Raw genomic sequence first — 13,075 nt, 5'->3', positions numbered from 1 at the left:
CCAACTTTCTCAGAGCCAGCGATCTGAAACCCTCGAAGTCAGAAAGCGAAGAGACGCGAGTATAGCCAACTCTTCCGCATACAACACACGCATCCCACGAGTTAAAGAGAGTTAGGGTCAGTTTGGTTGGATGGGTTTGAAGGGAAAGGGAAGGGAAGGGGATGGAGGGTAATAAAAAAATTGTGTTTGGGTAAAGTTAGTGGAGGGAAAGGGAAGGAGAGGGAGGGGTTTGGAGGGTTATTTATAAGCAACGTACAGTAATTTTTTAACCTTCCAAAATTGGGAGGATAAGGAAGGAAAGGGAAGGCAATGGCAGGCAATGGCATACAAAATATTTGTTAAGCCAATTTTACCCTCAAATTTGCTCTTTATATTAGGGCCTGTATTATTGGCCTGCATACACCAACTCTCGGGATTTCTCAAATGCCCAAGAGAGCCGGCTCCAGCAATTACTTGAGGCGGCTCCAAAAAAAATGAGGAGCCGGCTCTACAAAAAGGAAGAGCCGGCTCCACTCGGCACCTCTCAAAAACCCATAAGAGCCGGCTCCATGATCATGGTTGAGCCGGCTCCCTTCAAGTGTCCTATTCCCATTATATCTCGGCACTTCCTAATTTGGGGTCATTATTTGCAAGAAATTGGTGGATCTGTATGTTCGATCCACTTCATGCCTTGAGTTGTTAAGTTTTTTTTTTTTTTAAATAAAGTCAGAAAGAACCTAACTTACTGTTTTATGTTGTTGATCATCATTGATTACATTTGTGATCAAACCCCTCTCACCCAAAAAAGTAAGAAGCCAAATTTAAAGATTAAATTAATGATTATTTTTTTACTTTTCTCTGTTGTTACTTGCTTGAAGGAAGATCTAGTAATTGGGGTTTCTATGCGATCTGTTGATTGTTTCAGTACTTACCAATATGATTATTTCATTGACTTTATTATTGTTTTATTGATTTTATCATCTTTTTTGTTGAAGAAAATCAAACTTTTAATAGGAAATTCATTTGTGCTCTTGAGTATGAATGTTATTTCAACTTCATTTTAGGAATAAAAGTGAGTTACATTTTATTTATTTATTTTTTATTTTTGGGTAAATTGCATTTCTTTTTCTTTGTTTTACTTCTGCCACCTAACATGACATAAAATTGGTTCCCAGAACAATTTTTCTTGAAAGGAGCCGCCTCCCATTTTGGGAGCCTGCTCTACTCATATTGGAGCCTCCTCTACTTAAAGTAGAGCCTGCTCCATTCATATTGGAGCCTCCTCCACTTTTACTTGAGCCGGCTCCTTTTATAAGATTTAGCTTGCTTTGTGTCCTACAACACAAAGCAAGCAATTAAAGAAGATCTACACTAGTTTTGTCGAAGACTTTTACATTCTCCTCAATATAGTTTAAGCAACCATCATTGGGTACAAATGCAGCGATCTTCTTCCCATTCTTAATCAGCTGCACACGAGCAAATTTTCTCATGGCAGAGTTGGGCTGCTTAGCCTCAATACCACTGCATAAATTAGTTAAGTGCTGTTGAGTTTTGAAATATTGATTTGGAAAGAGAAGATAAATGTGGCATTTGCTACCAAACTGAGCCTTAGAACCGAATCTTGGGGCAAAAATATTGTTGCATATTTAAATCTAAAAATTTATCTGTTAAAATATATAAAGGGCATAATAGTAAATTTTTTATTATCCTTCCCTTTCCTTTCTTTTCCCAAACATGATTGTTATCCTTCCATTTCTTTTCCTTCATTAATCAACCAAACACGATTAAGGATTAAACTTATCATTCCCTTCCCTTCCCCTTATAACTAATGTTATCCTCCTCCTTCAAACCCATCCTACCAAACATAGCCTTAGGGATCGAAATCCTAGACGATCCCCAAAAGAGTCTGAAGCATAGCGAAGCCGAAGCGACGCGAGTATCAATTATCGAAAGGTTTCTCTCCCTTCAACTTCTCTCTCTCTCTCTCTTTTCGTTTTTTTCTTTTTTAAACTAAGAATAGGAAGATATATTTGAATTGAAAAGAAACATAGAAGTAAATTTTTTTTAAAAAGGAAGTAACAGCCTAATATGAAACAATAAAAGAAACAATAAAAGGTAATCTACTAAGGGCCATTAATCAAGAAGATTCTGACTTTGTTCTTTCCGATATATATGCTTAAACTCTCTTCTTTTACCAGTAGCAGTATAATCTGAGACGGAGGCAACAGATTTTAGATTTCCAGCAATGATTTCTTGTCGTGTTAGCTGATGTTAACTTTCAGGCAGATTTAGTTACAATGAAGTGTTTGCAACAATCTCATTGGTAGGAACCATGAGATATTTAGAAGATTCAACTGTTTATGGAGCTCATATCCTATCAAATGAGTTGGTTCCTACCAATGAGATGGTTGGAAACACTTCATTGGTAACTAAATCAGCCCGAAAGTTAACATCAGTGAACTTGACAAGAAATTATTGCTGGAAATCTAGCCTCCGTCTCAGATTATACTTGCAACTGATATTCATGGTAAAAGGCTAGAGTTTAAGCATATATATTGGAGAGAACAAAGTCATAATCTTCGGAAACCTTTTGTAACGGCAAAAAGGGTAGCTCGAGATGCTCTTCTCTTGAACTTAATGCAATATTTGTTGGGATTTTAAAATGATTGAGCAGGATCTAGAGGTTAGGAGATTTACCTTTTATGGTTTCATATTACCCAAGATCAGCTGTTGCGCAATTTTGTGTGGGATTCTGTCAACAAAGCACTGGGTATTCCTTGGCGGGTAGGTATGATATTCAGGAAGGCTTTTGAAACTCAGGAGTAAAGTTTTTTAGAGGTACAGTGACCTCAGTTGTGCTTAATGATCCATGGAATTTACTTGAGGTGAGGATAATCAATTCAACAATACATGTTTTGTCTACAGTATAAGCATATTGAACTTAAATGAATTTATCTTCAATTGAATGAATGTTCAGGTCAGATGGGAACATTCCGACCGAACTGAAATCAGTGTTAACCCATGGACCGTGGAACCAGTCTTTGATATTATCAGTATTCCACGGCAGCCATCTTCCACTCCACAAGCCATCTTCCACTCCACAAGGACCACAAGGTCCTGATAGTCAAACATCGACTCCATTAAAATTGTCGGGGGTTGAATTATCATCCAAGCAACATATTTTGAAGGGCGAGACATCGAGATGCAGAGAAGAACACGAAAGGGAGGATGGTTAGTGCAGCAAAGGTATGATGATTTTTCACTTTTATTAATAAGCTAATTTTTGGTTATTGGTCAATATGGTAATCCCTTGTAATCTCACCATATTGACTGTTTACATGAAGTGAAACTTCTGCTTGGCTAGAGGTAGGAGACACAATTCATTTAATTTCTTTAAATTTATATATTAAATTTTAGGATGGTTTTTTTAGTTGTTAGTTCTTTTTGTTTAAGTAGCTCCTGGAATATGTTCTTTATGTTGTAATACAGGCCGGTGGTTTTCTATCTTAGCTGAGTGATCTCTGCCAGACAAAAAGTTCTGCAAAAATTGAGAATGTAGAGGTGGGTTTGGTAGCTCATATTCAGATGTGTTTTCTCAGTATCTACAAACTATCAAAGAAAACCAGGGCATTTTGTATGCTTAAGACATTTTACCCTCCTCCCCTCATTTATGAATTTGTTTGTATCATATTGTTTTATTTGTTTGAGTTGCAGGTTTTTAATAGAAGTGAGAAGTCTATTTCGCTTCTTGTTTCTATTAAAAACTCATACTGTTACTCAATGGTGCTCGCTGACACTTCATAAACGTATCTGCGTGTGTTGAAACGCTCTGTTAACTGTTTTCCATATTTTCAAAATGATCTTAGCTGCTAATTTGTGGCTTCAATTGATTATCAGGATCGGAGAGTAAATCTCTGCGACTGCATCTGCATACTTTTTATTTATTTATTATTATCTTATTTGTTTTATCTTTTTTTGCTTTAATATCAGTCACTTCCACGGTTGCCCAAATTTACAGTGCGTTTGCTGGAAACTGCTATTCCGGTAATGTAATAATTTACATTGCGTTTGCTGAATATTTTAACCTTATGGTTTGAGCTTAACCATAAGTTCTGTCTGTTCCAGGGAATAACAGATCCCATGCTTTACATTGGAATGCTATTTAGTATGTTCGCATGGCATGTGGAGGATCATTACTTGTACAGGTATATTTTGTTTTATTAATGTCTTTATCTTATTTTATTGCTCTAACCTGTTTTTCATATATTTTAATTATTCCTCCTTCAGCATCAATTATCATCACTGTGGGGCACCCAAAACATGGTATGGAGTTCCTGGCCATGCAGCTCCCGAATTTGAGAAAGTTGTACAACATTATGTTTATAATCATGATATATCAATTGATGGAGAAAATGAAGCTTTTGCCGTGCTTGTGGAGAAAACAACAATGTTTCCTCCAAATATTTTGCTAAAACATGATGTCCCTGTTTATAGAGCTGTTTGCCAGGGGAATTTATAATCACCTTTCCCAGATCATATCATGCGGGATTTAGTAATGGAAAAACATTTGATGTTTAAGTCTCCCTTCCCCTTTCTCGCAGCACGCATGCACACAAAGGCATATGTGCTTATATTACCCATTTCTTCTTCTGCATCTTCAGGCTTTAACTCTGGTGAGGCAGTTAACTTTGCTATTGATGACTGTTTTTCATTTGGGGCAGCTGCTACCCAGCGTTATGCGCTTCTCAGAAGGATGCCAATTGTTTCTTATGAAGAGCTGGTTTGTAAAGAAGCAATGCTTCTTTCCAAGTCCTTAAATCATGAAGATTATTGCTTTGCACATCCAACCTCTCACAATTGTGTAAAAGTTTCTTTTGCATGCCTGATGTGGTTGCATCATTGTGCCCGTTGGTGTTCTACAGAAATTAAGACCATCACCGATTGTTTCTCCAGATTCACAAGGAACCATTTTTTGTAGCCTCTGCAAACGGGACTGCTACGTTGCACACATCACGTGCAACTGCTATATCAATCCCATTTACCTTTTCTAAGGTAGCACTTTTGCTGAATTTAGCATTGTTTTCGGAACACAATGTTCTTTCAGTTTGTTTAGTTCCAAATTGGTGCTTTTGTTTTTCATTGCATATCAATTTTTTGTTTTAACACTTTAAATTGTTATCATGCAAGGATTTCAATGAATAATATTTTGGGAATCCATTTAAATCAATAAACTTAGATGTTAAATTCTATGCAACTCCGATGCAGTTATTTCTAACTCTTCATAACAATAATTTAGTTGCTATTTCTTCTGATTTCAAATGTGCAATGCAGTGGTAGAGTCCTGTAACTGCCCATGTGGGAACAAGCTTTTTCTTTTCGTAAGAGCGGATGTACCAGAAATGGAAGCTTTAGCAAAACAACTTGAGCAGGAAGAAGGAATATTACCAAAGATTGGATGCAGAACATGGTCCCTTGCACGAAAGACGAATACTGTATTGTGAGGTAAATTTGCATTGACCCTCAATACAGTATAGATCTCTTTCTGGTATTTCAAGCAGTTAATTTTCTGTCTCTAAATTCGTGTCTTGCGCTTGCTGTGCTTGCTGTCTCTCTCTCTCTCTCTCTCTCATTCCCCTCCCTTGTGCTGTATCAAACCCATGTTCTTTTCTAGGGCTAGTTAACGAATACTAGCTTTGTGCTTTTGAAATCTAAAACCTGTGTATTTATTACATTGTTTGAAATCCTGTATCATTTAGCATTCTGATATATTATCAACAGAGGCCAAGTACTCTATCTGAATTTCTCAGCTAATCTAAATACACATATATCAGTACGGTGTATTTTAGAATTGTGACTATTAACACCATTAGATGGATTGCTTGTAGATTTTCTGTCAAAGCAAATAAGAAATACTTTGAAGAATATCACTTCTCCAAAGCTCTCAGAACAGTAGATAGGTGCAGTTATACTCTAAAAGGTTTGCATTCTATAAAGACCACCTAACATCATTGTGAGGAATCAAAATACGTAGCAAATGATTATTGGGCAACATCATAACTAATGCATACATTTTGATGTTTGTATGCTTTTATGATTTAGAGATGACTGTCCTTTTGGAATGACTAAATATTGCTCAACTACTTGCTATTAAATTCAGTTTGACTGAAGTCTTAACTACCTCTGTTTATCATCATCAGCATCTTGACAGATGGAACAAGCTTGACCGTGAAGGAAGACGTACTGTACAAGCTACTGCATACGAAGATGATACTGGGACCAAGTCAATGCAACTGAGAGATGTTGGAACAGCTATGAAGAGTGGGGACATTTGTGATAAAGTGAGAGGGCCATCATTCCCCAAGGTTAAAAAGTGAGCCAGATCAAGTCGTAGTCCACGGAAGATGAGAAGTAATTCCAGCAAGACTGGCTCCGGAGACTCCTCTTCAAAAACTGGAGCCAAAGGAAGTCAATAGCAACTCTCAGAGAAGCAACAGCATTTCAGTAGCTGACTACAAAAATACATTACATTCATGTTACCTGCCTCAAATTTGAGGCACTGGCATGTTGAAATTGAAGGGGTTTTGGAGCTCTTTCTTTGGACCTAATTGATTTGTTACATTCTCTGATTCTTTGAAATGGTAAGCAGAATGTAAATTTGTAACATCTCTGGGATAGTCTGCTACTTCCCTTTATAAAAATTGGTAAGTAGGGAGTGGTGGAATAGGATGCAACTAAAGATTGCTTATTTTGTATAGCATTACATAGACAATATGGTACAAAACAATACTTTCATCAAATAATAGGATTTAAACTGTGATTGTCATTCAGTGGTACAAATATAGGTTTGTCAAATATCGCTGTATGTAAGCTATATGTGAATGTTCAATGAAACAAAAAACGATACAAATAAAGGGTAAAATGGGTACGAGAGTGGTGGGTGTGTTTGTTGCATATGTATATATCTGCATTATTGTGATTTTTAAAAAAAATTTATACGTGCATCTCATAACTGAATTTGGAATGAAAATGCTGTTGGAATTAAGGGGTATCTTTTGGCTTCTACTGGCCGCAGAGCATGTGAGTTTTGAATTCGTTACTAGTTTTTACAATAATTTGTTTGGATTTGAAACAATGAGCAGGTGGATAGGATAGTTTTGGCGATGATGTGAACAGGGAGATAATTTTAAATGGTGGGCCACATTCGTCCCGACCGATCACCATTGGAATTTGAATAAAAAGTCAAATAAAGTTTACAAATGGCTTATGTATTCAATAATTGATTAGTTCAGATCCAATGCGCCACACAGTCAATAGAACCTGTCGAATTGTGCCTTTTTATACTAAACTAAACTATCTTATTCAAATACTAATCTTGGTATTTTATAGTTGGATGTACAAGATATTGTATTGTTTTGCCTTTTTAATTTTGATAAAGACCAGTATGGAAGGGGAAAGTCTTTTGACCTGGAGAATGAGAGTACTAGTCTAAGTTAAACGGTAGTACAAAAAGTCATCTTTTTAATTCTGCATTCTGAGAATACATTTATGCTTTTTGAGAGGAAAAAAACTTGAAAATTGTTTTAAAAAAATTGTTTTGTTGACTGTTTTATGGAATTTTTTTTTTTATATGAATTGAGTCTAAAAAGTTCAATTTTAGAGGGTAAACTTCCATAGTTCTTTAAAAAACTGTTCCTCGTTTTCAAAGTTTCTAAAGATTATTTTGAGTGAATAGAACCAAACAGGCATTCCAGCCAATGCGTTAGTGGGACAGGGACTGGATAATGACTGTTAATAATGATTGTTATTAAACTAGTTTTGTACTATAGGGTTGCTTTCTAAATTAAAAGGAACAGAGGGAACTGGACATTTTTACTTCATTTTTCTTGACGCAATTATAGAAAAATGAGGAAAAGCTCTTGAAACCAGTTGTTTTTAAGTACTTTGTTTTGTCTATATTACTTGGATGCATGTCTTCTTGTTGGAGTACTCATGTTGACAAATTATGATGGTCACCCTTGCCTTTCTTGACTATTACAAGACATCTCTCTTAGAATATTTTACTTTTTATTAATTTTATCAGATGTAATTTTGGTTTTCCTCTCGGTCTTCTAAGTTCTACCTTCTATACAAATTAGTCTTCCTTTTCTTGCCAGTGCATTTATAAGTCTTCTTTGTATATGTTGATTATCAAGAGAAAAAAAAAAAAGTCTTTTTGTATATGTTCAAACTATCTAAGTCTATTTTATCTTACTTTGTCACTAACAGGGCACCACTTTTAATTTCTCCCTTGCATTTTAGTTAGTAACCTCATCTTTTTTAGTAACTCCTATCATTCATATTAACATTCTCATTCCGGCCACGTGATTTTTTTTGTTCCTTTTTCTCTTTTAAACCCCATATACTCTGCACCGTATAAAATAGTTGGCATAATATTTCTTCATAAAAGTTTGCTTTTAATTTATACATTATTCTCTTATCGTATAAAACACCATTAGCATGTCTCCGTTTTGTCCACAATGCTCTAACTTATTATGTCCCAATTTCACTTATCATCCTTTTCTATTATTGATCAATAATTTTGTGGGGGTAAAATTACGTACATCTGACCCTCTCCAGACCCGCAATGGCGGGAGCTTCCTGCACAGGATTTGCCCTTTATCATAAATTTTGAAAATGGTTACTTTGACTAATAGTGATAATTTTATTATCAATATCCGACATAAAGTCATCGAGTGTTACAAAATTTAAAACATTTTGATTCTAATGCATTTCTATCACATTTATTTATTTTTTTTGTCAACTTTTCTTTAGCAAACAACATGCATCATGGAACTCATGTTGACACATCATCCCGATGATATGGGTATGTGCTGATATGGGTGTGTGCACTATGAAACAGAATAATTTAAAATCGCAGAAAACTGACAAATCCAACACTTGATGAGCGGACACAACTGATGGCATACTCGTAACGTAGGTTTCCGCATGGGCCATTCTTATCTATAACTAATTTTTGTTGTAGATGATAGTGTTAACAAATTGCTAATTATGGTGATTTTTTTTTTTTTTTGTCTTTCTTATTGCTGCTTCATGTCTGCCATCCTTGATCATAATCATGAATCTTTGTTCATCTTTCTTATTCTCATTCCATTGTTTGTTATTTTTATTCTTTGCTCCCAAATATTGCAGTTTCTGACTATATATCATGTCTGCCATACTTGATCATAATGATGGATCTTTGTTCATCTTTCTTACTCTCATTCCATTTTTTGTTATTTTTATTCTTCGCTCCCAAATATTGCAGTTTCCGACTATCCACTGAGTGCTGCATACTGTATTTCATGGGTTTGCAATGCCAAGGAGCAGAAATGGAAGATAAGTGTAAACCCAGTCGTTTCCCTGATTTTACTTTATGTAATAAATTATTTATTTGACAATCTTTTGGCATTTTGATTCAAGGAATGAGTTTTCCAATCGGATTTTTATATATCAATATACATACACTATCCATCCTATTATTTCAAATTGAAAGCTTGCTTAAAATTTTTTAAACTGTGAAGTGTGAACCATTATTCATCAGCCGTTGGCCTTTGTGGTTGAAGATTGCTGGGAGTTTTTAGGTATCTTTTCATAGCCAAAACATCGGTTGATTTATTCATTCGCCTTAAGCATATTTTGATTTAATTTATTAAAATTAAATTAGAATTTGAAGCTATAACTTCAAATAATGACAATTTATTGAATGCTATATTTAACATAGTTGGCAAAATACGGTACCAAAAAAAAATAAAAAAGGAATTCAGAAACGAGTATAATTCGATTTTTTTAAAATAATACAATTTAAATACGGATGTATAAAAGTTCGGCTATATAAACACAAATTATATTTATTTATGTATCATATCCTAATAAAGACATTAAAAGAAAATGTAATAAATAATAAAATATATAAGAAATAGTTAGAAATAATAAAATAACATTTTATTTTATACAAATTGATAATATCACAATAACTATGGAAGAAATAAACTAATTAAATATAATTAATTAATAACTATAACATCATAAATTCATCACAAATTAATTAAAAAAGTTATAATTCAAATAATAAACTATTTTTATCTAAAAATAAATAAAAATTTACATATGTTCTTAATAACCTGTAAATGCATAAGTATAATTTATTAAAAATAAAATTTTAAATTAAATTAGATTAAAATATCACATTATGTACATGCTTAAATTCTAAAAGTGTTTTTGACTCATTTTATCACTAAAGTGTTTATAAACCCTTTTTTTTTTTTTTTTTTTTTTTTTTTTTTAAATCAAAGGTCTATAAACTTCCAAAAATAAAATAAAATAAAATAAATATCTATCCATATCTACCATTACAAACAAAATCTAAAAGATCTTTTGCCCCCGGGGTTCCTTCTGAAATCCACATTCCAGATGTACCAAATAGATTTGGAAACTCTCAATGATAGGCAATTCTTCCATAAATAAAAGATATATATTTTTTTATATGAAAATTAATTCAAATTGGATGTGGTGTGATAGCCCGGGCATGTGATGCTTGTGACCAAAGGCCTAAGTTCGAATCTTCATTTCATCAATTGCAGTCACTTTAAATTAAAAAAAAAAAATTAATTAAAATTTGAATTAAGTTGCACTTTTCTTTAAAGGTACGAGCCTCTATAATTTTGCTCATTAAGAAATTTGACAAAAATGTTTGACTGCTTCATTAATTATACAACGGTGATTATACCACTAAAAATTTTTAATATCTATAAATTACTCCCACTTCAAGACTTGATAACATGTATGCTTGTCATGCATGAGACACGAGACTTGAACGGGAGGTGTGGAACAATGGCATATCAATGGAGAGACCATGACCAAAGCCTACGGGCAATCTAATTTATTAACACACTAGCATAATATCGGACGACCAAAGCCTACGGGCTATTTGATTTATTAGATATTTTGGACGTCCTATTTGAGAGTACAAGCTTTCAAGACATATCGCATGCAATATAGTTGTCATGGGATCCAAAACAAGATTGATCAAAAAAACAACTTATTTATTCTGAGTCTTGAATTTGTAGGATGACACAAGGAGTGATGACTTGAGATTTGCTAGGTGTCAATTTGATTTTTGTCAGAAGTTAGTGATTTTTCTATTAATTTGCACAGGTCTTCTGGAGCAATGATCGATCAATCACTGCTACTAAAGTTGATTCCTCATCCTGAAATCAAGAAAGGGGTAATTGGCTCCCAAAAACAAAACACAAAGTATAGTGTAGTCAATATAAGGAGTGAAAGACAAAACTATATATGATAGTGGATGCCACCTATACCCCTAAAAGTTCCACTAGTTCTTCAGTATTACAAGTTCAGCCTCCTCTGTGTGTGTATATATATATATATAGTAAATTGTTTCTCGTCATTTTGTATTTTGTGCCTTTAAAAATTTTGCACTCTTTAATGGATAAATTTATTGTTATTAGTTAACTGTTTGATACACAATGCACATGCGCATAATTATTTATTGGTGATTATAAATTTATAATTATTAGTTAGTTGTTTTATACAAACGCGTACAATTTTATTACTAATTTATTTATTTTTTTTTTTTTTTGGCTGGGCTTAGAGTAGTATGGTAAAAAAAAATTTTTTTTTTTGGGTGGGCTGAAGCCCATCTTCGACTACCCTTGGAACCGCTTTTGGTGGTGATAAATTTATAGTTATTAGTTGTCTTATACACAATGCACATGTACACAATTATGCTAGTTATAGAATTTGAAAACATGTTAAAATTTTGCACTGTTAAAATTTTTTTTTGCTCGTGTAAAACTTAAGGGTCTCACATTTGGAAGTTCACCTAAGCCTTCTCAAAATATTTTGAATTTCAAAGTCGGCCCTGATTATAGGGTGTCAGTTTTTATTTTTCAGGTGTCTATACAAAAAGGAAGTTATTAATTTGATTGATTTATTTCTTTTCCGTAAGCTATGGTATTTTCTTGTATCTAATTTTATTGTATTATCTTGTATATTTTAGGGTTGTGATGTTTACAGTGTCAGTTTTTATTTTTCAGGTGTCTGCACACAAAATGAACAGATTAGATCCCCACACAAAATTGTGCGGTAATATGAAACAATAAAAGGTAATCTCTAAGTGTCGTTCTTCAACTAATCAACCCTCTCAATCCTGTTAAGTTGTTTTAAAATCTCAACAAATATTCCATTAACTTCCCCTCCGCTCATGAACACAATAGAATTTCCAGATATCATGAATATCGGTTGCGAGTATAATGTGAGACGAAGACTAACTATTGGTCATGAACCATCTCTTTTTAGTTTCCTCCCATAATTCAAGTCTAATAATAAATAATGTAGTAATGAATTAATAAACATATTATTAGCATTGTATACTTAAATTACTTCAAATAAATATGATGAGACGTTTAACTTTATCTCACATCAATTCATAAGCAAAGTTAATCAGACATTCATGTTTATATTTGCAAATGTCATTGAAATGTTATGCTAAACCCATAAAAGTAAAGAAGTTGTGATCACCAATGGTCATGCTACATTAATGTTTATAATACTTCAATTTTGTTAAAAATTAATGTTCATAACTACAATTTTGTTGAAATTGTCAATAAATTCAAAGTTTTCCATTTTTGTTCAGATTATGAGGGCGGATCAGAGAAAAAAAAAATAATCAATATACGTTAATAACATATTAAAAATATTGTAATGTGTGGAAAAGTGGTAGTTTCCTTCACAATTCCCATTTTTTCATGTTCCAAAAAATAATATTGTTACTTGTTTTAACTATTGCTTTGTTCAGTATATATATATATGCCACAGCTTTGGCTTGCCAAGTTTACGAAGTTTAGCACCATAATCGTTGAAATCTTGTTTATTAAATAAAGCTAATCAAATCCAATGTTTTTTGTACTGAAGAGATGCCAGTATGCAATTTCTTTTGAGATTATTCAAAAATATTTTATGAAAAATGCCTAGATAATATTCCAAATACACCCCGAAAAGGTATGATGTTCACACAAATATATTCACAAAAAAAAAG

At 33.4% G+C, this 13,075-nt stretch overlaps 1 protein-coding gene across 1 annotated transcript; it reads right to left on the bottom strand.

Annotated features, from left to right (window-relative positions):
- Positions 1-1,334: 1,334 nt before the first annotated feature.
- Positions 1,335-3,177, bottom strand: LOC132314583 (small ribosomal subunit protein uS12z-like). The gene is made up of 2 exons (XM_059813428.1): positions 2,999-3,177; positions 1,335-1,500 (listed from the first exon to the last, which is right to left on the bottom strand). Exons 1-2 carry the CDS (start codon positions 3,175-3,177, stop codon positions 1,335-1,337), a joined length of 345 nt encoding a protein of 114 aa, XP_059669411.1.
- Positions 3,178-13,075: the final 9,898 nt, after the last annotated feature.

This window comes from Cornus florida, unplaced genomic scaffold, assembly GCF_030987335.1.
Source record: "Cornus florida cultivar Cherokee Brave unplaced genomic scaffold, ASM3098733v1 CherokeeBrave_3.0.0_Hap2_Chr06, whole genome shotgun sequence".
Lineage (NCBI taxonomy): Eukaryota > Viridiplantae > Streptophyta > Magnoliopsida > Cornales > Cornaceae > Cornus > Cornus florida.
The sequence above is the reverse complement of the archived record's forward strand: the minus strand, read 5'-3'. Positions and strand labels throughout refer to the sequence as shown.

Bases quoted from the DNA above. Each gene is read 5' to 3' on its own strand.
- LOC132314583 (XM_059813428.1), bottom strand. From the start codon at position 3,177: ATGTCTCGCCCTTCAAAATATGTTGCTTGGATGATAATTCAACCCCCG. The intron at 1,501-2,998 runs GTTAACACTGAT...TAATTTATGCAG, and splicing joins ACTGGTTCCACGGTCCATGG to TGGTATTGAGGCTAAGCAGC.